Genomic DNA, 26701 nt, shown 5'->3' on the forward strand with positions numbered 1-26701 from the left:
TGCCTCAAGAAAAAATAGAAAATCTCATCAGACCCACAAGGAGTGAAAAGATTAAATGAAAAATCTCCCAAGAAAGGAAAATCCAGGATCAGATGGCTTCGCTGGTGAATTCTACCAAACAATTAAAGGAGAATTAACACCAACCCTGATCAAACTCTTCTGAAAACAGATGAGGGAATACTTCTTAAGTCATTCTATGAGACCAGCACTACCCTTATACCAAAGCTAGATAAAGTTACCACAAGAAAATTAGGGACCATTACCCATTATGAATATAAATGTAAAGATCCTTAACAAAATACTAGCAAACAGAATCAAAAAGCATATTACAACGATTATCACCAAGACAAAGTGGGATTTATCCCAGGAATGTGGGGTGGTTCAGCATAAAAAAGGCATTCAATGTAACACACTGCATTAACAGGACAAAGAAGAAGAACCACAAGGTCATCTCAATTGACACAGAGAAAGCATTGGACAAAATCCAACACTTCTTCATGATACAAACACTCAGGAAATTACAACTACATAGACATTTGTCAACATGGTAAGGGCACTTATGAAAAGCCTACCACTAACACCACATTCTGTGGTGAAAGAAGAAAGCTTTCCCCCCAAGGACAGGCTCAAAACAAGGATGCCGGCTTTCACCACAGGTGCTTTAACACTGTACTGGGGGTTCTAGCCAGAGAAGTTAGACAAGAAAAAGAAATAAAAGGCATCCAAATTGGAAAGAAAAAAGTAAAATTATCTCTACTTGAAGACGACATGATCCAATATATATAAAATTCCAAAGCATCCACATGAAAGCTACTAGAGCTAATAAGTGAATTCAGTAAAGTCGCAGGGCATAAGGTCAACACACAAAAATCAGTTGTGTTTCTACACCCCACAATGAACCATTTGGAAAACAATCTGATTTTACAATACTATCTAAATGAATACAATACTAAGGAATAAATTTAGCCGTGAAAGTGAAAGATTTGTACACTGAAAACTATAAAGCATTGCTGAAAGAAATTAAAGACCTAATTAAATGGAAAGACATCCTGTGTTCATAGATCAGACATCTTAATATTGTTCAGATGTCGATACTATCGAACGCAATCTACAGATTCAACAAAATCTCTAATAGCCTTTCTTTGCAGAAATGGAGAAGCTAATCTTCAAATTCATAAATTCGTATGGAATTGCAAGGGGCCTCAAATAGCCAAAGCAATCTTGAAAAAAAAGAACAAAGTAGGAGGATTCAAACTTCCTGATTTTAAAACGTAGTATAAAAAAAGAAAAAAAAAACAAATTTAACCAGTCTGGTACTGGTATAAGGACAAACGTATAGACCAAGGGAATATAACTGGGAATTCAGAAATAAAACCAGACATCTATGGCTAACTGATTTTTAACAAGTGTGCCAAATCCACTCAATGGGGAAAGAATAGTCTCTACAATAAAATGGGGCTGGGACAACTGGATCTCCACATGCACAAGAATGAAGTTGGATCCATACCTCAAAACTTACACAAAAATTAACTGAAAATGAATCAATGACCTAAATAAACCGTAAAACCATAAGACTCTTAGAACAAAACGGTAATGTTTCAAGATCTAATTTTACAAATGGATTCTCAGATATGACATTACAACCTCGAGCAACAAAAGACAAAATAGATAAATTGGACTTAATAAACATTAAAAACTTTTGTACCTCAAAGGCCGTTATCAAAAAGGAGAAAAGAAATTCCACAGAATAGGAGAAAATATTCGGGAACCATATAAGAACCTAATAGCCAAAATATATAAAGAAATCCTTCAACTCAACAGCAAAAGGACAAACAACCCCATCAAAAACTGGGCAAAGGACTTGAACAGACATTTCACCAAAGAAGATATACAATGGCCAACAAGCACATGAAAAGATGCTCAACACTGTTTGCAATTGTTGTTGTTGTTGTTAGGTGCCATCGAGCTGCTTCCAACTCACAGAGACACTATTTACGACAGAATGAAACACTGCCTGGTCCTGCGCCATCTTCACAATCATTGCTGTGTCTGAGCCCATTGCTGCAGCCACTGTGTCAAGCTACCTCATTTAGAGTCTTCCTCTTTTTCACTGACCCTCTACCTTTTCAAGCATGTCCTTCTCCAAGGAATGGTTCCTCCTGATTACATTTCCAATGTAAGTGAAACGAAGTGTCACCATCATCACTTCCAAGGAGCACTCTGGTTGCACCCTTCCGATACAGACTTGTTCCTTCTTCCAGTAGTCCATGGTGTATTCAACATTCTTCACCAAGACCATAATTCAAAGTCATCAATTTTTCTTTGGTCTTCCTTATTCACTGTTGAGCTTCCACATGCATATAAGGAGACTGAAAATATCAAGACTTGGGTGAGGGGCACCTTAGTCCTCAAAGTGACATCTTTGAAGCTGATCTGCCAAATGCAATACGTCATTTGATTTCTTGGCTGCTGCTTCCCTGGGTACTGGTTGTGCTCCAAGTAAAATGAAATTCTTGACAACTTCAATGTTTTCTCCATTTATTAGGATTTGCGATTAGGGAGATAAAAATCAAAACCACGATGAGATACCATTTCACACCTGCTAAACAAACAAAAAAAAACCCAACAAATTGATTGTGACTCACGGAGACCCCATGTGTGTCAGAGTAGAACCATGCACCACAGTCACACCCACTAGGATCGCAATTATCAGAAAAAAGGAAAATAACAAGTGTTAGCAAGGATGTGGAGACTCTGGAACCCTTATCCATTGTTAGTGGGATTATAAAATGGTGCAGCCACTATAGAAAACAGTTTGGCAGGTCCCCCAAAATTCAAACATATTACCAAATAAACCAGCAATTCCTCTTCTAGATAAATTCTCAAAAGACTTAAAAGCAGGGGCCCAAAGAGATGCCTGTTCATTGCAGCACTATTTACGGTAGTCAAAACGTGGGAACAATCCAAACGTCTATCAACAGATGACCGGACAAACATAATGTGGTATATACAACGGAATATTATTCAGCCATAAGGAGAAATAAAATTCTAATACATGCTATGATATGGATGAATCTTGAAAGCAGTATGCTAAGTGAAATAAAACTCCAAAGAACAAAGATTGTATGACCTCTCTTACATGAAATATCTTATTTACCAGGCGATGGAGACAGAGGGAAATGGTGGACTCACTGGTTGAGGGGTACTAGGTGTCAGAATGGGGAAATAAAAAAACCTTTGAAAATGAATAGTGGTGACAGTTGCATAGGATGATGAAGGTGATTAATGTCACTGAACTGTACACCTAAAGAGTGGTTGAAATGGCAGGTTTTTTGTATATATGTTTTACCACACTTGGTCATTAGTGTTCGACGCATGACATCTATTCTCGAGACAGTCTGTTAATTCAGGTGGGATATACTCAAGGTTGTACTTCAGCTCTCATGGGCTTGTTTTATTTTCTTTAGCTTCAACTTGAACTTAAATATGAGCAACTGATGGTCTGTTCCACAACTGGTCCCTGGCCGTGTTCTGACTCATGGTATTCAGCTTCTCCATTGTCTCTTCCACAGATAGAGTTGATTTGATTCCTGTATATTCCATCCACTGAGGTCCACATGTACAGTCGCTGTTTAGATTGTTGAAAAAAGGTATTTGCAATGAATAAGTCATTGGCACTGCAAAATTCTATCATGTGATCTCCTGCACTGTTTCTATCACCAAGGACATATTTTCCAACTACTGAACCTTCTTGTTTCCAACTTTTGCATTGCAATCACTGCTAACTACCAAAGCATATTAATTGCATGTCTGATCAACTTCAGACTGCAGAAGTTGGTAAAAATCTTCAATTTCTTCATTTTTGGCATTAGTGATTGGTGTGTAAATTTGAATAACAGTCAGATTAACTGGTCTTCCTTGTAGGTGTATGGATATTATCCTATCACTGACAATGTGACAGGGAGGTTCTGAGATGTTCTTTTGACAATGAATGCAATGCCATTCCTTTTCCATTTGTCATTCCTGGCTTAGTAGACCATGATTGTCCAATCCAATATGGCCAATACCAGTCCATTTCAGCTCAGTAATGCCTACAATACTGATCTTTATGTGTTCAACTTCATTTCTGACTTCCAATTTTCCTAGATTCATATTTCGGACATTGTACTTTTCGATTATTAATGGCTGTCTGCAGTTGTTTCTTCTCATTTTGAGTCGTGCCACATTATCATATGAAGGTCCTGAAAGCTTTACACCATCCATGCCGTTAAGGTCGACTCTACTTTGAGGAGGCAGCTCTTCCCGAGTCATATTTTGAGTAGCTTCCAACCTGAGGAGCTCAACTTCCAGCACTATATCCGATTATGTTCCACTACTATTCATGAGGTTTTCACCAGTCAATCTTTTCAGACATAGACTGCCAGGTCCTTCTTTCTGGTCTGTCTTAGTCTGGAAGCTTCATTGAAACCTTAGCACCATGGGTAACACTGCTGGTATTTGAAATACTGGTGACACAATGAACACAAATGACTGAAGTCCAGATGACTTGTGGAGTGACAGCAAGGTCATCATACATGAAGAAAGCAAAAGGTCATTAACAAATACAGAAGAGAGAGAGAAGACCAAAATGGACGCCAGAAGAGACTATGAAACTTACTCTTAAACATCGAGTAGCTAAAGTGAAAGGAAGAAATGCTGAACAGAAGAAGACTTCAAAGGGCAGCTTGAGAAGAGAAAGTAGTGTTATAATGAAATGTGCACAGACCTGGAGTTAGAAAACCAAAAGGGAAGAACATGCACAGCAATCCTCAAGCTGAAAGTACTGAAGAAAAATCCAAGCCTCAAGTTGTAACACTGAAGGATTCTATGGGAAAAATACTGAACGACACAGGGAGCATCAAAAAAAGATGGAAGGAATGCACACAGTCACTGTAACAAAGAAATCTGGTCAATGTTCAATCATTTCAGGAGGTAGCATATGATCAAGAAACAGTAGTTATGAAGGAAGAAGTCCAAACTTCACTGAAGGCACTGGCAAAAAACAAGGCTCCAGGAATTGACGGAATACCAACTGAGATGTTTCAGCAAACAGATGCAAAGCTGGAAGCGCTCATTCGTCTATGCCAAGAAACTTGGAAGACAGGTACCTGGCCAACTAACTAGGAGATATCCCTATTTGTGCCCATTCTAAAAGAAAAGGTGATCCAACAGAATGTGGAAGTATCGAAGAGTATCATTAATATCACACACAAGCAAAATTTAAAAATGGTTGTACCAGTACACCAACAGGGATCTGCCAAAAATTCAAGTCAGATTCAGAAGAAGACGTGGAACGAGGGATATCATTTCTAATGTCAGATGGATCTTGGCTGAAAGCAGAGAATGTCAGAAAGATGTTTATCTGTGCTTTATTGACTTTGCAAAGGCACTCGACTGAATGGATATGCCTTTATATAGTTAACAAAACACAAATTATGGATAACACTGCAAAGAATGGAAATTCCAGAACACTTAATTGTGCTCATGAGAAACCTGTACTTAGACCAAGAAGCAGTTGTTTGAACAGAACAAGGTGATACTGCGTGTTTTAAAGTCAGGAGAGGTGTGCATCAGGGATGTATCCTTTCACCATAGTTATTTAATCGGTATGCTGAGCAAATAATGTGAGGAGCTGGGAAGGATGTCCTGATCGAAGAGCGGTATCCTGAGTGTTCCTGAGCCTGATATGTAACTGTTACTTCACTAACAAAGCTCATAATCGTGAGTATTGTCTGTGAGTTGTGTGTGGCTACTGCAATGAATTATCGAACCCGCTAGAGAAGTGGAGATTGCTGGTGGAGGGATGGATGGTATCAGAATTGGCAAAGATGGCAGAGAGAAAGGAGACACGTCTGACTTCCATCTCGTAGGAATCAGCCTTGGGCTGTTGATCTTGATTCTCTTTCCCCCTTGTGAAGTTAAAGGAGGTCAGACAGAGCCCCCATGCCATTTTTATAGAAAGCTTCTCACTTCTCTCCAAAGTTCAAATCTTGTAAGTCTCCTTGATTAAACAGGAGAAAATAAAATCATTACTGAAAGGAGGAACCAGAGTATTATCCAAACATCTGTCAGAGTTCCCCAAAGCATTTCACAATCAACTATTATTTTCAACTTGACTATTATTTAAGATGGAGTCCTAGATGGCACAAACGGCCAAGCACTCAACTACTAGCGAAAAGGCTGGCGGATCAAACCCACCCAGAGGCGCCTCAGAAGATCTGCGTCCAAAAGGTCACAGCGCTGAAAACCCTGTGGAGCAGTTCTACTGTGCACACGTGGGGTCGCCATGAGTCAGAATTGACTCGACAGCAACTCACAACAATAATTATTTCAGATATTTTTAAAAGAAAACAAAGTACTGAGAAGCTAGTTTTTTTCCTGAAGGATGAAGCTCTTTACTTACCATCTTCTGCTAAGATCCTGGCTGCATCTTTATCTTCTTCCCACTTCCCAGTCACAAAGCAGTCTCTGATGCTGTTCATAGCCTTACATAGAAAATAATGCAGCACTTAGATGACATGCTCCAATCACTCAATGAAACAACTGCTACTAAGAAAAACTAGCAGGCTATAACTTGCCTTTAGATACTTCTCAAGCCACTTTTATGGACAGTCTCATTTCAAGGGGGCCTATGATGCACATAGTATAATTAATGGAAAAAAAACTCATAGCACTAAGCAGTGAACAGGGAAAGAACTAGTAGCCAACAACCTAATAAGTAAACAGATATTTACTGATCCAACTATTTTCGAAGTTCACTAATGTTTCAAAGGCAATGTAGTTAGACAGCAAATTTAAAAAGGTGGTCTTGCTAGTTGTTAATCCAAACTTATCACAGCTGTTTGAAAATGTAATTCCTTGGACCACTAAATTCCGACAAAGACAAAATGTCTTATATGAGCACAGTACAGTGCAAAGAACAGTGGATCAGGTTTCTAGTCCCTGACCTGCCAGATCATCTGGTACACACATGTAATCGATGATGGGTACACCATTCAAATACAGAACAAAATCTTGTATACAACTTTGCATCTCAAAGTCTGTTTCCTGGGGAACCTATTTATTCCAAAGGCCTTAAAAAGTACACATTTTATACAAACCTTTACACAGGTCCTTTTCACATTTTGGTCATGACTCATGTTTTTCACACACAGCTGCACTCAAACAGTAGCCTTAGAGTTACCATAATTACAACAGATGCAAGGGTGTCATTTGTTTGTTTCTTCCTGCCTACAATCACTCACTAAATATTTACTAAACATCTACTTTATGCCAAAAGCACACACTGAATGGCAAGCTGTTCCAAGACACTCCTTGCTTTCATGAAGCTTAACAATCTACTTATAAAATAAAAAAACAAGACCCTTTCATGATAAAACCAATCAATAAAATAGGAATCAAAGGAAATTTCCTCAACCTGATAAGAGGCATTTATTTAAAAAACCCACAGCTATCATCATATATAATGGTGAAAAACTAGATGATTTGCTCCTCAGATAAGGAGCAAGAAAGGATGTCCACTCTCACCACTTTCATTTAACGCTGTACTAGATGTTTTAAATAGGACATCTAGACAAGAAAAATTAAATAAATGGCATCCAGATTGCAAAGGAAAACTCTTTATTCACACATGAAATGATTTTATATATAGAAAATTGTAAGGAGTCCACTAAAAAAACTACTGGAACTAATAAACAAGTTCAGCATATACAGTGAAACCTGTGAGAGCCAGAACTCAATGGGACTGCCTTGTTTTTCCAGGTCTCACAAGTTTTCTGCCTTTAACTGGGTACAGTCTGACCACTTTTCTATCACTTGTTTTAGTGATATTTGAGTTTTCCTTCTCTGACAGATTTCTGCCTCACAAAGGGTCCAGCTTTTTAAGTTTTACTATACGAATGAATTGCATTTCTATACAGTAACAATAAAAATAATTCAAAAATGAAATTAAGAAAACAATTTCCTCACTAGCATCAAAAAGAAAAAGATACTTAGCAAAAAATATTAACAAAGGAGTATAAAACTTATACTCTAAAAGCTCACTCTGAAAACACTGTTTAAAACAATATTGAAAATACTGTTGAAAGAAAGAAGACTTAAACAACAGAGAAACAGCCCATGTTCATGGATTAGAAGACTTAATTTTGTTAACGTGGTGACAGTCTCCAAACCGATCTACAGATTCAACCCAATCCCTATCAGATTCCCAGCTGGTTTCTTTATAGAAACTGACAAGCTGAATAGAATACCATCATTTTACATACTTACTAAATTAATAGATCTAGGCATTGTACATCAACGACTGCAAATATCACAAAAAGAGACAACTAGACTTTGTGTCTTCTTTATGAAAGACTCCGCTACCTATGAAGCAGTCTTGCCAAAATACGAAAAATCCAACCTAAGTCCGATCAAACGTATAGATGTTTTGTCCAATGCAATAGCCCAAACCATGTGACTACTTAAATTTTAATAAAATAAAACTCTTAAAAAATTAAAAATTGAGTTCTTCTGTCTCATTTGCTACATTTGAAGTGCTGACTAGCCACAGATGCCACACTGGACAGCTTAGATACAGTACATTTCCAACATCACAGAAAGTCCCATTGATATTACTCTGAGCCAATTTATAGAAAGTACAGAAGAGAAAGGAGCATGATAAACTGCACATGAGGATACAATCCACAAAATCCAGAATATGAGAAACTCTACATATCAAATATTTGGTCCTGAAACAAACAAAATATAAAAAGATTGGGGAAGGTGAAGATTGTAGATTAACAGCATATCAAAATAAATAAATAAATAAACCAAAAATAAAAATTGGGTAAAATTAAGCTATGGTGTTTAGAGATGCACACCTGGTAGATAAATTTATGAAGAAAAGTCAGAAATGATCACCAGAAGAGTCTGTATAGTAGTTATTTGCACATGAAGGGAGTCGTGGCAGTACAGTTTTATTCACTGTCCTGAGTGGTAGTTACAGCGGTATTCATCTTCTAATTCACTAAGTTAAACAATTGTTTTTACATGGTTTTCTCTATCTGTATTAAATTTTACCGTACAAAATGATTAAGTAAAATCTTATAAAGTATATAAATGTTACCCAAAACAAACAAACAAAAAAAAACCCCAAACCCATTGCCATTGAGTTGATTCCGATTCATAATGATCCTACAGGACAGAGTAGAACTGCCCCATAGGGTTTCCAAGAAGCACCTGGTGGATTCGAACTGCTAACCTTTTGGTTAGCTGCCAAATGCTTAACTGCTGTGCCACCAGGGCTACAAGTGTTACCCAGTGATTGAAAATAGGTAATGTGATAGTGATTGGGCCTCTCCTAGGAGTGACATTTAAGCTAAACTCTGAATGACAAAAAGCCAGCCTTGGGAAGATCAGAAGAAAACTCCAGAACAGAAAGCAGAGGGGCAAAAGGTCTAAAATGGGATTAATGGGAGAACTAAATTAATCCCAGTATAACTAGGGGATGGTAAGCTGGGGGGAAGAAAATTTACCAGTGTCATGGATTTCTGTTTGCTCACAAACAGTAGAACTATAAATGTTACTCACAAATATTAGGTATGTCCTAATTTTAAAACATAAAATATTTCAAATGTATAAAAACTTACATGGAATGCTTCCAAATAAAGATTAACACTACTGCACACAGTAAACACAAACATTTTCCTTTTCTCCATAATACACGCACATGATCTGACTGATTAAACCCACACATTAGGATACAGGAAACCCTGGTGGCATAGTGGTTAAGTGCTACGGCTGCTAACCAGATGGTCGGCAGTTTGAATCCGCCAGGCGCTCCTTGGAAACTCTATGGGGCAGTTCTACTCTGTCCTATAGGGTTGCTATGAGTCGGAATCAACTCGAAGGCACTGGGTTTGGTTTGGTTTTGGTTTTTATTAGGATACATGAAATATCCACTCCAATATCTGAGAAAAAGTCTTATCTCACAAAAATAAGAAGCCACTAAGACACAAAAAAAAAAAAAAATTTTTTTTTTTTTTTTTTAAGAGACAAGTAATACTGAAATCTGATAATTCTCTTCTAGAACAATTTAATTCTCTCATAAGTCAAAACATACTATTCAGCCTTACCTCCTTTAAATCCCAATTGTGGGGTGCTTCCACATGAAATTTAGAGCAATCCAAAGAGTCGGCCTTGTGCTTACACTCTCTGTCAGGCTGGCTGACACGAAATAAGCCTCCAAGTTCTTCTCTGGGGTCACCATCATCTTCTTCATTATCCTCTGTCACTAAAGGGACCGCCATGATGGAAAAGTGAGGATAAATGTATGAATGAATAAATAATCAATCAATCCTCCAGAATTCATCATCTTTAAGCAGTTAGGCCAAAAGTTTAGAACTAGGGGGTTGTGGCAGCTATGGTTGTGGTCCCTGGCAAGACAGCCAGAGAGCCACAGGCAGAGAAAGGCCAGGAAACCATTGCTTGACATGTCTGGAGGACTCCTGCCCTCCTGCAAAGCAGCAGCAGAGGGTTCTGTGCTCAAGTCCACACTAACCCTGCAATCCTATGCTCCTAGCCCACACGAGCTTCTTGAACCTTCGTCTAGCCATGTGGTAACCAGCAAGCACAAATAAAGTTCACCACTTTATATTTTCCATTACTGATTCATGTTCTCTCCAAAAAGAACATATAGACAAGTTTAATAAAACATAAAATCAAAGGACAAGGGCAAAAGCAAAAACAGAATGGGTTCTCATTTTTAGAAACGAAAAGCATTTTCACAGGCAGAAAACGTTTTTATGGTACTAAATTCCACAGGAAACCCTGATGGCGTAGTGGTTAAGAGCTATGGCTGCTAACCAAAAGGTCGGCAGTTCGAACCCACCAGGCACTCCCTGGAAACTCTATGGGGCAGTTCTACCATGTCCTATAGGATCGCTATGAGTCGGAATCGACTCGATGGCACTAGGTCTGGTTTTGGTTTTTTCAAATTTCACAAAAAATTTCTCATGAAGAACTTTACGTAGGGATACTAAGTGACATAATGGACAGTAAGTATTCTCATCACAAGCACAGAGAGGTGGGGCAGGATGATGAAGTGAATGGACACTTCCACCTATTCCCTCAGAAACTAACTCGCTGAACAATAAATAAAAACACAGACTGAGATCTCAGAACTCCAGAAGAGGGGAAAGGGAGGAACGGAATCAGCACAGAAACTGAGAGATCATACCCACTAATATCAGAAGCTAGAGCTCATTGCAGAGATTTTGGGATGGGACTGGGGAACATGCCAGGCAAGGAACACAGAAAGGGAGCTTAACTCTAGCTGGATTTTCTTTTAAGGTGGCACAAATTGGTGGTGAGAATTCACAGGCTGCACAAGCAGTAGAGGGTGAAGGAATTTCTTAACACGGCATGAGAGTACTGCTGAACTTTGCTGAGGCCTGGAATGAAGAGGCACTAGGTCACAGAAGAGCTGTAGGGGCAACAGGGTGAGGCAAAAGGTCCAGACTGACAGGCAAGCAGGAGGCTGCCCCCAGCAAGACACCCTGGATATAGTGAGTGTGCCAATACAGGGGCTCCAGTGAGGGAAAGACGAAAAAAACCACTCACCCTCACCACAGTAAAGTCCATCTCTGCAGCACACACTGCCTGAGGCATCCAGCAAACCTTCCCCTCCCTCACATGCATATTGAATCCTACAGACCAAGCAAACAGATCTGTTACATCAACTCCTCGGGTAGGGGTGCCATCTAGTGGTTCACAAGAGAAGATACCAATCTTGCTGTCTCAGATTTTACCTAACAGGGAACCTGCAGGGCTGAGGCATCAGGCCTCCTGGAGTTCCTAGGCCTGTGAATCTTGGAGGGAGCCATCTGCCACATCTTCCTCCTGTACAGTGGCTGTACGGGAGGGTCCCAGCTTTTCCACTGGTACCGGAAAATCTGATGCTCCCCCAGCAGGGCACCCAAACAGGAAAATTTCCCACAATAAACAGAATAAAAAATTTCAAGAAAGGGTAACAAAATGGCTCAAGTTCAACAAAACATAATAAAATCACAAAAGCAAAAAAGAAGAAGCACTCAAAAAGCAAAACATGAAGAGGGAATCTCTCCTATGGAAGCCAGAATAATAGAAAGAATTGATACTTTTCAGACTATGGTGCGAAATATGTTTAAAGAAAGTAAAGAACACCCAGAAAACAAACTAAGGGGGTTTGAGAAACAAATGGAAGAACAAAATGAGAGATTCAACAAGGAATTTGAAAACATACCAAAAAAAAAAAAAGGGGGGGGGGGAGAGGTGAGAAAGAACTACTGGAACACCTGAATTAGAAATGGAAAAGAAACATCGACAAGAGAATAGAACAAGCAGAATATCAGAATTAGAGGAAAAAACATCTGAACTTATCAAGTCTCAAGGGAAACAAGAGAAAAGAACAAAGAAGAGATAACAAACCTGTCATAGATTGAATTGAGTCACTCAAAAATATGTGTCAACTTAGTTAGGCCATGCTTCCCAGTATGGTGTCTTCCATTTTGTGATTGTAATTTTACGCTAAAGAGGATTAGGGTGGGATTCTAACACCACTCTTACTCAGGTCATCTCCCTGATCCAAGGTAAAGGGAATTTCCCTGGGGTGTGGTCTGCAACACCTTTTATCTCTTAAGAAACAAAAGGAAAGGGAAACAAGCAGAGAGTTGGGGACCTCATTAACACCAAGAAAGCAGCACCAGAAGCAGAATGCACCCTGCTCCCGAGAGGCTCTTCGACCAGGGGAAGATTGAGAACAAGGACCTTCCTCCAGAGCCGAAAGAGAGAGCCTTCCCCTGGAGCCGATGCCCTGAATTTGGACTTGTAGCCTACTAGACTCTGAGAAAATAAATTTCTCTTTGGTATTTCTGTTATAGCAGCACTAGATAACTAAGACAAAACCCAAAAAGAAATGTGGTATTAGATTAAGAAGTCTAACAATAGAAATACTGGAATCCCAGAGCACCACAACGATAAAGGCATAGAAACAATTTTCCAAGAGATAATCAGGAGAATTTCCCAGACATGAGCAGAGAAACAAGCCTGCAAATATAGGAAGCTACACAAACCTCAATCAGAAGAGACACACAAAAAATCAACTCTGACAATAAAATCATTGAAAGGCAAAGAGGAAAGAATTTTGAAAGCAGCCAAAGAAAAAAACAATTTAAAATTTAAAAACACCAAGGTTCTTTCATAAAAATCAGTATGGATTTCTCTCCACAAACTCTAGAGGCCAGAAGACAATGGAACGACATGTATAAAATACTGAAGCAAAAAAGAACTGCCAACCAAGAATACTTTACCCAGCAAAGTCGTCACTCAAAAATGAGGGGGTTAATCAAGACATTCCCAAACAAACTAAAACTCTGGGAATTTGCCACTACCAGACCAGCTCTGCAAGTATTACTCAAGAAAGTACTCCAAACAGAAGGGAAAGAACAGTAAGAAATACAAACTAAACCAACCAAAATATAGGTTATATATTGATGTTAATGGAGACACACCAACAGAAATGAGGGAGGGAGGGGCATATCAGGGGTAGATTTAACATGTAACGGTTATATGTTAACAGTTATTTGTATGCTAGACACTGTAGTAATTGTAAGTCAAGTAATGTACCATATGTGGTAACCACTAAGAAATCACTAAGAAAGAGAAACTCAGGAGAAAAGAAGCAAGTTAACAAAAAGGCTCATCACAAGAAAGCACTCAAATCTAAACAAAAACAGAAATATCCGTATAATAAACAAGATATGAAACACTCAAAAAACAAGTAACAAAATCAGTGAGGCAGACAATTCGTTTTCAAAATAACCTTAAATGTAAATGGTCTAAAAGCCTCATGCAAAAGACAAAGAGTGGCAGAATGGATTAAAAAAACAAAAACATGATCAATCCATTTGCTGTCTACAAGAAACCCACCTTAGACCCAGGGACACAAACAGACCAAAATAAAAAAGACCCGGAGAAAAATATGCATTTCAATCAGTAAACAAAGGAGTAAGGATGGCCATACTGATATAAAATCATCTCAGTTATCTAGTGCTGCTATAACAGAAATACCACAAGTGGATGGCTTTAACAAACAGGAATTTATTCTCTCACAGTCTAGGAATCTAGAAGTCCAAATTCAGGGCACCAGCTCTCTCTCTCTCTCGGCTCTGGGGAAAGGTCCTTGTCTTCAATCTCCCCCTGGTCTAAAAGCTTGTCAGCACAAGGACCCTGGGTCCAAAGGACGCACTCCCAGCACTTCTTTCTTGGTGGCATGAGGTACCATTTCTCTCTGCTGGCTTCTTTTACATCTCAAAAGAGATTGACTCAAGATACAACCTAATCCTATAGATTTGAGTCCTGCCTTGTTAACATAACTGCCTCTAATCCAGCCTCATTAACATTACAGACGTTAGATTTACAACACATAGGATAATCACATCAGATCACAAAAATTGGACAAACACACAATATTGGCAATCATAGCCTAGCCAAGTCTATACACATTTTGAGGGGACACAATTCAATTCGTAACACAGATAAAATAGACTTTAAATCAAAATCTTCTACAAGACAAAAACTAATTCAAAATGGATCAAAGACCTAAATATAAAACCAAAAACTCTAAAGATTATAGAAGAAGAAAATAGGATCAACGCTAGAAGCCTTAAAACACGGCATTAAAAGGATACAAATCATAAGTAACAACATATAAACTCCAAAAGATAAGCTATATAACTGGGTTCTTTGCTCTTCTAAAAATTAAACACTTTATGATCATCAACGGACTTCAACAGAAGAGTAAAAAGAAAACCTACAGACTAGGAAAAAAAACTTGGCTATGACAACTCTGACAAAGGTCTACTCTCTAAAAAAACCAAACCCGTTGCCATCGGGTCGATTATGACTCATAGTGGCCCTACAGGTCAGAGTAGAGCTGCCCCATAGAGTCTCCAAGCAGGGCCTGGGGGATTTGAACTGCTGACCTTTTGGTTAGCAGCTGTAGCACTTAACCACTACACCACCAGGGTTTCCAAAAACGAAACCTGTTGCCATCGAGTTGATCCCGACTCATAGTGACCCTATAGGACACAGTAGAACTGCCTCACAGAGTTTCCAAGGAGTGCCTGGTGGATCTGAACTGCCGGCCATTTGGGTAGGAGCTGTAGCTCTTAACCACTACGCCACCAGGGATTCCTAATCTCTAAAATCTATAGAAAAAGCCAACACCTCTACAACAAAAAGACAAATAATCCAATTAAAAAATGGGCAAAAGATATGAACAGACACTGCACCAAAGAAGACATTCAAGTGGCTAACAGACACATGAGGAAATGCTTGCAATCAGTAGCCATTAGAGAAATGCAATTCAAAACCACAGTGAGATACCATCTCACCCTGGCATTACTAGCACAAATCAAAAAAACAGAAAATAACAAATGTTGGAGAGGCTGTGGTGAGACTGGAGCTCTTATGCACTGCTGGTGGGAACGTAAAATGGTAAAACCATTTTGGAAAACGATATGGCACTTCCTCAGAAAGCTAGAAATAGAAATATCATATGACCCAGCAATCCTACTCCTAGAAATATATCCCAGAGAAATAAGAGCTGGCACACAAAAAGACATATGCACACCCCTGTTCACTGCAGCATTGTTCACAATAGCAAAAAGATGGAAACAACCTAGATACCCATCAACAGATGAACACACAAACTGTGGTACATACACACAATGGAATACTACACAAGGATAAGGAACAATGATGAATTTGCAAAGCATCTCACAACATGGATGCATCTGGAGAGCATTATGCTGAGTGAAATAGGTCAATCACAGAAGGACAAATATTGTATGAGACCATTACTACAAAATCTCATGAAAAGGTTTACACACAAAAATAAACAATCTTTGATGGTTATAAGGGATGGGAGAGGTAGGGATGGAAAAACAATAAATAGACAATAGATAAGTGGTAACTTTGGTGAAGGGTAAGACAGTATACAATACTGGGGAAGCCAGCACAACTTGTCCAAGGCAAGGTCATGGAAGCTCCACAAACATATTCAAACTCCCTGAGGAACCAAATTGCTGGGCTGATGGCTATGGGGACATGATCTCAGGAACATCTGGCTCAAATGGCGTAACATAAATAAATAAAATGTTCTACCTTCTACTTTGGTGAGTAGTAGCGTCTGGGGTCTTAAAAGCCTGTGAGCAGCCATCTAAGATACTCCCACTAGTCTCAACCTATGGGAGCAAGGGACTATAAAGAAAACTAAAGACACAAGGGAAAGACTATTCCAAAGGACTAATACACAACAACTACCATGGCGTCCACCAGAATGAGTACACTACAACTAGATGCTGCCCAGCCACCACCACCAGGGATCACAATAGAGGGTCCCAGACAGAGCTAGATAAAAATGTAGAACAAAATTCTAACTTACAAAAAAGACAAGACTTACTGGCCTGACAGAGGCTGGAAGAACCCTAAGAGTATGGCCCTCGGACACCATTTTAGTTCAGTAATTAAGTCACTCCTAAGGCATACCTTTCAACCAAAGATTAGATGGGTCCATAAAACAAAACGAGATTAATGGGCATACCAGCTCAGGGGCAAGGACTAGAAGGCAGGAGGGGACAGGAAAGCTGGTGATAGGAAACCTAGGCTGAGAAGGGAAAATGTTGACATGTTGTGGGGTTGGTAACCACTGTCATAAAACAGTATATACTATTTAATGAAAAGCTGGTTTGTTCTGTAAACCTTCATCTAAAGTACAATAATAAATATAAAAAAAAAGAGAAGGACAAAATCAAAACATTAGCTACACAAATTGAATAAACCAAACCCGTTGCTGTCGAATCAATTCCGACTCATAGCGACCCTAAACAGAGAACAGCAAAAGATGCCCACAGACACCAAAAGAAGAAAAAAAATCTGTTACAAGAGATAAAACGACATTACATAATAATAAAGGTGTCAATTAAACAGGAAGACATAACGATCATAAATATATATGTACCTACCAGCAATGTACCATAATATATGAAACAAATTCTGACTATTACGAAAGGGGAAATTGACAACTCCACAATAATAGCAGGGGACTGTAACACAACACTTTCAATTATAGATGGAATAACTATAAAAAAATTACTAAAGACATTAAGAACTTAAATAAAACCTTAAGCCAACTGGTCCTAATGGACATACATAGAACACTCCAACCAATATCAGAACAATACACTTTCTTCAGTGCACACAGATCATTTTCTAGAATAAGTAATATGCCAGGGCACAAAACAAGTCTCAACAAGTTTGAAAAGACTGAAATCATGCAAAGTATCTTCTCGGACCATAACAGTATGAAACTAGAAAACAACAGGATAAATAAGGGGGAAAAATAATTGCATGGAAGCTAAATAATACACTACTGAAAAATTATGGGGTCATATAAGAAATCTAAACTGAAACTTAAAAATTCCTAGGATCAAACTAAAATGAAAACACAACATATCAAAACCTCTGGGACACAGCAAAAGTAGTACTCAGAGTGAAATTTATAGCAGTAAATGCCTACATTAAAAAAGAAGAGAGATCCAAAATCACTAACTTAAACTGACAACTTGAACAAAGAGAAAAGGAAGAGCAAAAGAAGGCAAAAGAAACCAGAAAATAATAATAATTATAAAAATCAGAGCAGAAGTAAATGAATGAGAAAATGGAAAAACAACTCAAAGAATGAACAAAATGAGAAGTTGGTTCTTTGAAAGGATTAAATAGACAAACCACTAGCTAGACTGACAAAAGAAAAAATCCAGAAGAGACAAATTAAGAAATGAAATTGGTGACATAACCAATCCATCAGATACACTCCAACATATTTGAAAACCTAGAGTAAATGGACAAATTCCTAGAAACACACCACCTACCCAAGTTATCACAGAGATAGAAAATTTAAACAGACCCATCAAAAACGAAGAGACTGATGATGTCATGGAAAAACTACCAACAAAAAAACCCAGATGGCTACACTGCAGAATTCTATCAAACATTCAGAGAAGAGTTGACACCAATTCTATACAATCTTCAAAAACATAGAAGAAGAAGGAATACTACCGGACTCCTTCTAGGAAGCCAACATAACCCTGATACCAGGTAAAGACATCACAAAAAAAAAAAAAAGAAAAGGAAACTACAGACCAATATCCCTTATAAACACAGATGCAAAATGTTTCAGCAAAACTCTAGCCAGTAGACTGGAGCAACATACCAAAAAAATCGTACACCATGATCAGGTGGGATTCATACTAGGATTACAAGGGTGGTTCAACATCAGAAAATCAATCAGTGTCGATTCTGACTCATTAAAAAAAAAAAAAATAGAGACCCTAAAAGGACAGAGTAGAACTGCCCCAGAGGGTTTCCAAGGAGTGCTTGGTGGATTTGAACTGCTGACCTTTTAGCTAGCAGCTGTAGCTCTTATCCACTACGCCACCAGGGTTTCCACCAATGTAATACACTACCTAAATAAAACAAACGAAAAGAACCACATGCTCATGTCAATCAATGCAGAAAAGGGATTCAATAAAATTCAACACCCTTTCCTGATAAAAACTCTCAGCAAAATAGGAACAGAAGGGAAATCCTCAACATAATTAAGGGCATATAAGAAAAACCAACAGCCAACATCATACTCAGCAGAGAAAGGCTAAGGACCTTCTCTCTGAGAATGGGAATGAGACAAAGATGCCCATTATCACCACTCTTATTCACCATTGTAGTGGAAGTCCTAGCCAGAGCAATAAGACAACAAAGAGAAATAAAAGGTATCCAAATTAGAAAAGAAGAAGTAAAACTATCACTATCTGCAGATGACAAGATCCTAAATATAGAAAACTCTAAAGATTCCACAACAAAACTGCTGGAACTAATAGAAGAATTTAGCAATGCTACAGGATAAAACATCAATATACAAAAACCAGTTGGGTTCCTCTATAATAACAAAGGCTACTCCAAAAAAGAAATCAAGAAAACAATACCATTTACAACAGCCCCCAAATCAATAAAATACCTAGGGATTAGCCTAACCAGGGGCATAAAGGACTTATACAATGAGAATTAGAAAACGCTGCTACAAGAGACTATAAAAGACCTACAAAAATGGAAACACATCCCATGCTCATGGGTAGGAAGGCTTAATGTAGTGAAAATGTCAATACTAACTAAAGTGATCTACAGATTCAATGCAATCCTGATTCAAATCCCAACAACATTCTTTACTGAAATGGAAAAACTAATGACCAACCTCATATGGAAAATAAAGAAACCCCAAATAGCCAAAGCAATACTGAAGAAAAAGGACAAAGCAGGAGGCCTTACACTCCCTGATATCAAAACATACTAGATGGCCACTGTAATGAAAACAGCCTGGAAATGGTTCAACAACAGGCACAGACCAGTGGAACAGAACTGAGAACTCAGAATTCAACCTAAACATCTATGGGCAACTGATCTTCTACAAGCGGTCAAAGTTCATCCAGTGGGGCAGAGACAGTCTCTTTAACAAACGGTGCTGGCAAAACTAGATATCCGCCTACAGAAAACGGAAACAAACACCACACACAAAAAAATAAGTCAAATTGGTTCAAAGACCCGAACATCAAACCTAAAATCATAAAATTCCTAGGAGAAAACTATGGGACCTAATCTTCTATAAAAATAGGATAACAAGGAGGGAGGTGGCCAAGACGGCGGACTAGGTGGACGCTACCGCGGATCCCTCTTGCAACAAAGACTCGGAAAAACAAGTGAATCGATCACATACATAACAATCTACGAACTCTAACCAACAAACACAGACTTAGAGACGGAAAACGAACAAATACGGGCAGACAGCGACCGTTTTAGGAACTAGGAGCCAGCGTACCAGGCAGGTGACCTTCGGAGCCCAATCTGGGGCAGAGCCCAGGGGGGCAGACGGCACAGACAAGGGGCCCAGCCCTACCCCCCCGAACCCATCCCGGGAGGAAGTCTAGCTGGTTGGCACAGGTGGCGTAGCGGCGCAGTCGGTGGGAGAAGCACCCGGGAGGCAGTGACTGATCTTGAAGCAGGGAGAACAGCGTCCCAGCCGGGGAGCTGTCCCGCCGGGAGTCTGGCGGGAAGCAGGCGTGGCGCGAGCGGGGGGATCAGCTGTATTTCCCTAAAGCGACCCCAGGGCGGGGCCCACACGTTCGTGCGGGGGACGCCCCCCAAATTCACGCGTGCGGCGCGGCGCACCGGAGGGAGAAGTCCCCGGGAGGAAGTGACTGGTCTTGGAGCGGGGAGAGCACCGTCCCAGCCGGGGAGCCGTCCCGCTGGGATTTTGGCTAAAGCGGGCGGGGTGTGAGCGCGGGGATCAGTTATATTCCCCTGAATTGACCCAGGGGGCAGGCCCACCTGGTCGTGTGGGTGACGCCCATCCTGTTCGTGCGAGCGATGCGGCGCACCGGAGGGAGAAGCCCCCGGGAGGAAGTGACTGGTCTCGGAGCGGGGAGACCAGCATCCCAGCCGGGGAGCCGTCCCGCTGGGATTTGGGCGCGCGCGGGTGGGGTGTGAGCGCGGGGTACAATTATATTCCCCTGAATAGACCCCGGGGGTGGGTCCACCCGTTACTGTGGGAGACGCCCACCCATTTCGCGCGAGCGGTGCGACGCACCGGAGGGAGAAGTCCCCGGGAAGAAGTGACAGGTCTCGGAGCGGGGAGAGTAGCGTCCCAGCCGGGGAGCCGTCCCGCCAGGATTTTGGCGGACAGGGACGGAGCGTGAACGCGGGGATCAGCTCTATATTCTGTGGTGCTACACTCCTAGCTCTCTGATCCCTCCCCCACCCTCCCCAGGTGGCTCCATTAACATCCGAATACCCTGAGCCAGAGGGAGAATTCAGATAGGGATCTGACTGCATTTTTTTTTAGCTGATTACCTGGAATATCTAGTTTCCCAGGGATGGCTCGGAGACAGCAGTCCATATCAAACCACACAAAGAAGCAGACCATGACAGCTTCTCCAACCCCCCAAACAAAAGAATCAAAATCTTTCCCAAATGAAGATACAATCCTGGAATTTTCAGATACAGAATATAAAAAACTAATTTACAGAATGCTTAAAGATATCACAAATGAAATTAGGATAAATGCAGAAAAAGCCAAGGAACACACTGATAAAACTGTTGAAGAACTCAAAAAGATTATTCAAGAACATAGTGGAAAAATTAATAAGTTGCAAGAATCCATAGAGAGACAGCATGTAGAAATCCAAAAGGCTAACAATAAAATTAGAGAATTAGACAACACAATAGAAAGTCAGAGGAGCAGACTCGAGCAATGAGAATGTAGACTGGGACTTCTGGAGGACCAGGGAATCAACACCAACATAGCTGAAAAAAAATCAGATAAAAGAATTAAAAAAAATGAAGAAACCCTAAGAATCATGTGGGACCCTATCAAGAAGGATAACTTGCGAGTGATTGGAGTCCCAGAACAGGGAGGGGGGACAGAAAACACAGAGAAAATAGTTGAAGAACTCCTGACACAAAACTTCCCTGACATCATGAAAGACGAAAGGATATCTATCCAAGATGCTCATCGAACCCCATTTAAGACTGATCCAAAAAGAAAAACACCAAGACATATTATCATCAAACTTGCCAAAACCAAAGACAAACAGAAAATTTTAAAAGCAGCCAGGGAGAAAAGAAAGGTTTCCTTCAAGGGAGAATCAATAAGAATAAGTTCAGACTACTCAGCAGAAACCATGCAGGCAAGAAGGGAATGGGACGACGTATACAGAGCACTGAAGGAGAAAAACTGCCAACCAAGGATCATATATTCAGCAAAACTCTCTCTGAAATATGAAGGAGAAATAAAGATATTTACAGATAAACACAAGTTTAGAGAATTTGCAAAAACTAAACCAAGACCGTAAGAAATGCTAAAGGAGATTGTTTGGCCTGATGACCAATAATATCAGGTACCAGCACAACACAAGGTCACAAAACAGACCGTCCTGATATCAACGCAACTCAAATAGGGAAAGCACAAAAACAAACAAATTAAGATTAATTCTAAAAAATAAATAAATAAACAAAATAATTCACATAACAGGAAATCATGGAAATTAATAGATAAACAATCACAATAATCAAAAAGAGGGACTAAATATAGGAGGCATTGAACTGCCAGATGGAGTGATACAAGGCGATATAGAACAATACAAGTTAGGTTTTTACTTAGAGAAATAGGGGTAAATAATAAGGTAACCACAAAAAGGAATATCAATTTCATAACTCAAGAAAAAAGCCAAGAAAAACGTAACGACTCAACAAACATAAAGTTAAACATTATGAAAATGAGGATCTCACAAGCTACCAAGAAAAACGTCTCAGCACAAAAAAGCATGTGGAAAAATGAAATGGCCAACAACACACATGAAAAGGCATCAAAATGTCAGCAGTAAAAACTTATTTATCTATAATTACGCTGAATGTAAATGGACTAAATGCACCAATAAAGAGACAGAGAGTCACGGACTGCATAAAGAAACATGATCCATCTATACGCTGTCTACAAGAGACACACCTTAGACTTAGAGACACAAACAAACTAAAACTCAAAGAATGGAAAAAAATATATCAACCAAATAACAAGCAAAAAAGAAGAGGAGTAGCAATATTAATTTCTGACAAAACAGACTTTAGACTTAAATCCGCCACAAAGGATAAAGAAGGACACTATATAATGATAAAAGGGACAATTGATCAGGAAGACATAACCATATTAAATATTTATGCACCCAATGACAGGGCTGCAAGATACATAAATCAAATTTTAACAGAATTGAAAAGTGAGATAGACACCTCCACAATTATAGTAGGAGACTTCAACACACCATTTTTGGAGAAGGACAGGACATCCAGCAAGAAGCTCAACAGAGACACTGAAGACCTACTTACAACAATCAACCAACTTGACCTCATTGACTTCTACAGAACTCTCCACCCAACTGCTGCAAAGTATACTTTTTTTTCTAGTGCACATGGAACATTCTCTAGAATAGACCACATATTAGGTCATAAAACAAATCTTTGCAGAATCCAAAACATCGAAATATTACAAAGCATCTTCTCAGACCACAAGGCAATGAAGCTAGAAATCAATAACAGAAAAACTAGGGAAAAGAAATCAAATACTTGGAAAATGAACAATACCCTCCTGAAAAAAGACTGGGTTATAGAAGACATTAAGGAGGGAATAAGGAAATCCTTAGAAAGCAACAAGAATGAAAATACTTCCTATCAAAACCTCTGGGACACAGCAAAAGCAGTGTTCAGAGGCCAATTTATATCGATAAACGCACACATACAAAAAGAAGAAAGAGCCAAAATCAGACAACTGTCCTGACAACTTGAACAAATAGAAAGTGAGCAACAAAAGAACCCATCAGGCACCAGAAGAAAACAAATAATAAAAATTAGAGCTGAACTCAATGAATTAGAGAACAGAAAAACAATTGAAAGAATTAACAAAGCCAAAAGCTGGTTCTTTGAAAAAATTAACAAAATTGATACACCATTGGCTAGACTGACTAAAGAAATACAGGAAAGGAAACAAATAACCCAAATAAGAAACGAGAAGGACCACATCACAACAGAGCCAAATGAAATTAAAAGAACCATCTCAGATTACTACGTAAAACTGTACTCTAACAAATTTGAAAACCTAGAAGAAATGGATAAATTCTTGGAAAAATACTACCTACCTAAACTAACACATTCAGAAGTAGAACAACTAAATAGACCCATAACAAAAAAAGAGATTGAAACGATAATCAAAAAACTTCCAACAAAAAAAGTCCTGACCCAGACGGCTTCACTGCAGAGTTCTACCAAACCTTCAGAGAAGACTTAACACCATTACTACTGAAGGTATTTCAAAGCATAGAAAAAGACGGAATACTACCCAACTCATTCTATGAAGCTACCATCTCCCTGATACCAAAACCAGGTAAAGGCATTACAAAAAAAGAAAATTTTAGACCTATGTCCCTCATGAACATAGATGCAAAAATCCTCAACAAAATTCTAGCCAATAGAATCCAACAACACATCAAAAAAATAATTCACCCTGATCAAGTGGGATTTATACCAGGTATGCAAGGCTGGTTTAATATCAGAAAAACCATTAATGTAATCCATCACATAAATAAAACAAAAGACAAAAACCGCATGATCTTATCAATTGATGCAGAAAAGGCATTTGACAAAGTCCAACACCCATTTATGATAAAAACTCTTACCAAAATAGGAATTGAAGGAAAATTCCTCAACATAATAAAGGGCATCTATGCAAAGCCAACAGCCAAGATCACTCTAAATGGAGAGAACCTGAAAGCATTTCCCTTGAGAACGGGAACCAGACAAGGATGCCCTTTATCACTGCTCTTATTCAACATCGTACTTGAAGTCCTAGCCAGGGCAATTAGGCTAGACAAAGAAATAAAGGGTATCCAGATTGGCAAGAAGGAAGTAAAGCTATCACTATTTGCAGATGACATGATCGTATACATGGAAAACCCTAAGGAATCCTCCAGAAAACTACTGAACCTAATAGAAGAGTTTGGAAGAGTCTCAGGTTATAAAATAAACATACAAAAATCACTTGGATTCCTCTGCATCGAAGAGGAAATAACCAAATCAATACCATTCACAGTAGCCCCCAAGAAGATAAAATACTTAGGAATAAATCTTACCAAGGATGTAAAAGACCTATACAAAGAAAACTATAAAACTCTGCTACAAGAAATTCAAAAGGACATACTTAAGTGGAAAAACATACCTTGCTCGTGGATAGGAAGACTTAACATAGTAAAAATGTCTATTCTACCAAAAGCCATCTATACATATAACGCACTTCCAATCCAAATACCAATGTCTTATTTTAAGGGGATAGAAAAACAAATCATTAATTTCATATGGAAGGGAAAGAACCCCCGGATAAGCAAAGCATTACTGAAAAAGAAGAAGAAAGTAGGAGGGCTCACTCTACCTGATTTCAGAACCTATTATACAGCTACAGTAGTCAAAACAGCCTGGTACTGGTACAACAACAGGTACATAGACCAATGGAACAGAATTGAGAACCCAGATATAAATCCATCCACGTATGAGCAGCTGATATTTGACAAAGGACCAGTGTCAGTCAATTGGGGAAATGATAGTCTTTTTAACAAATGGTGCTGGCATAACTGGATATCCAATTGCAAAAGAATGAAACAGGACCCATACCTCACACCATGCACAAAAACTAACTCCAAGTGGACCAAAGACCTAAACATAAAGACTAAAACGATAAAGATCATGGAAAAAAAAATAGGGACAACCCTAGGAGCCCTAATACAGGGCATAAACAGAATACAAAACATTACCAAAAATGATGAAGAGAAACCAGATAACTGGGAGCTCCTAAAAATCAAACACCTATGCTCATCGAAAGACTTCACCAAAAGAGTAAAAAGACCACCTACAGACTGGGAAAGAATATTCAGCTATGACATCTCAGACCAGCACCTGATCTCTTCTAAAATGTACATGATTCTGTCAACACTCAACCACAAAAAGACAAACAACCCAATCAAGAAGTGGGCAAAGGATATGAACGCACATTTCACTAAAGAAGATATTCAGGCAGCTAACAGATACATGAGAAAATGCTCCCGATCATCAGCCATCAGAGAAATGCAAATTAAAACTACGATGAGATTCCATCTCACACCAACTAGACTGGCATTAATCCAAAAAACACAAAATAATAAATGTTGGAAAGGCTGCGGAGAGATTGGAACTCTCATACACTGCTGGTGGGATTGTGAAATGGTACAGCCGCTTTGGAAATCCATCTGGCGTTATCTTAAACAGTTAGAAATAGAACTACCATACAACCCAGAAATCCCACTCCTCGGAGTATACCCTAGAGATACAAGAGCCTTCACACAAACAGATATATGCACACCCATGTTTATTGCAGCTCTGTTTACAATAGCAAAAAGCTGGAAGCAACCAAGATGTCCGTCAATGGATGAATGGGTAAATAAATTGTGGTATATTCACACAATGGAATACTACGCATCGATAAAGAACAGTGATGAATCTCTGAAACATTTCATAACATGGAGGAATCTGGAAGGCATTATGCTGAGCGAAATGAGTCAGAGGCAAAATGACAAATATTGTATAAGACCACTATTATAAGATCTTGAGAAATAGAAAAAACGGAGAAGAACACATACTTTTGTGGTTACAAAGGGGGGAGGGAGGGAGGGAGGGAGAGGGCTTTTTATTGATCAATTAGTAGATAAGAACTGCTTTGGGTGAAGGGATAGACAACACTCAATACAAGCAAGGTCAGCCTAATTGGACTGGACTAAAAGCAAAGAGGTTTCCGGGATAAAATGAAAGCTTCAAAGGTCAGCGGAGCAGGGGCTGGGGTCTGGGGAACTTGGTTTGAGGGGACTTCTAAATCAATGGGCAAAATAATTCTATTATGAAAACATTCTGCATTCCACTTTGAATTGTGGCACCTGGGGTCCTAAATGCCAACAAGCGGCCATCT

At 39.2% G+C, this 26701-nt stretch overlaps 1 protein-coding gene across 5 annotated transcripts in view; it reads right to left on the bottom strand.

Moving 5' to 3' along the window:
* Positions 1–26701, bottom strand: part of BMS1 (BMS1 ribosome biogenesis factor) — a 109151-nt gene that overhangs the window by 55971 nt on the left and 26479 nt on the right. For all 5 annotated transcript variants that reach the window (XM_064290343.1, XM_010598233.3, XM_010598234.3 and 2 more), the window contains exons 12-13: positions 10155–10312; positions 6443–6524 (exon numbers count right to left, since the gene is read on the bottom strand). In XM_064290343.1, coding sequence (XP_064146413.1) covers positions 6443–6524; positions 10155–10312 — 240 coding nt within the window. The remainder of the gene's footprint in view (positions 1–6442; positions 6525–10154; positions 10313–26701) is intronic.

This window comes from Loxodonta africana, chromosome 8, assembly GCF_030014295.1.
Source record: "Loxodonta africana isolate mLoxAfr1 chromosome 8, mLoxAfr1.hap2, whole genome shotgun sequence".
In the NCBI taxonomy this organism is placed as follows: Eukaryota; Metazoa; Chordata; class Mammalia; order Proboscidea; family Elephantidae; genus Loxodonta; species Loxodonta africana.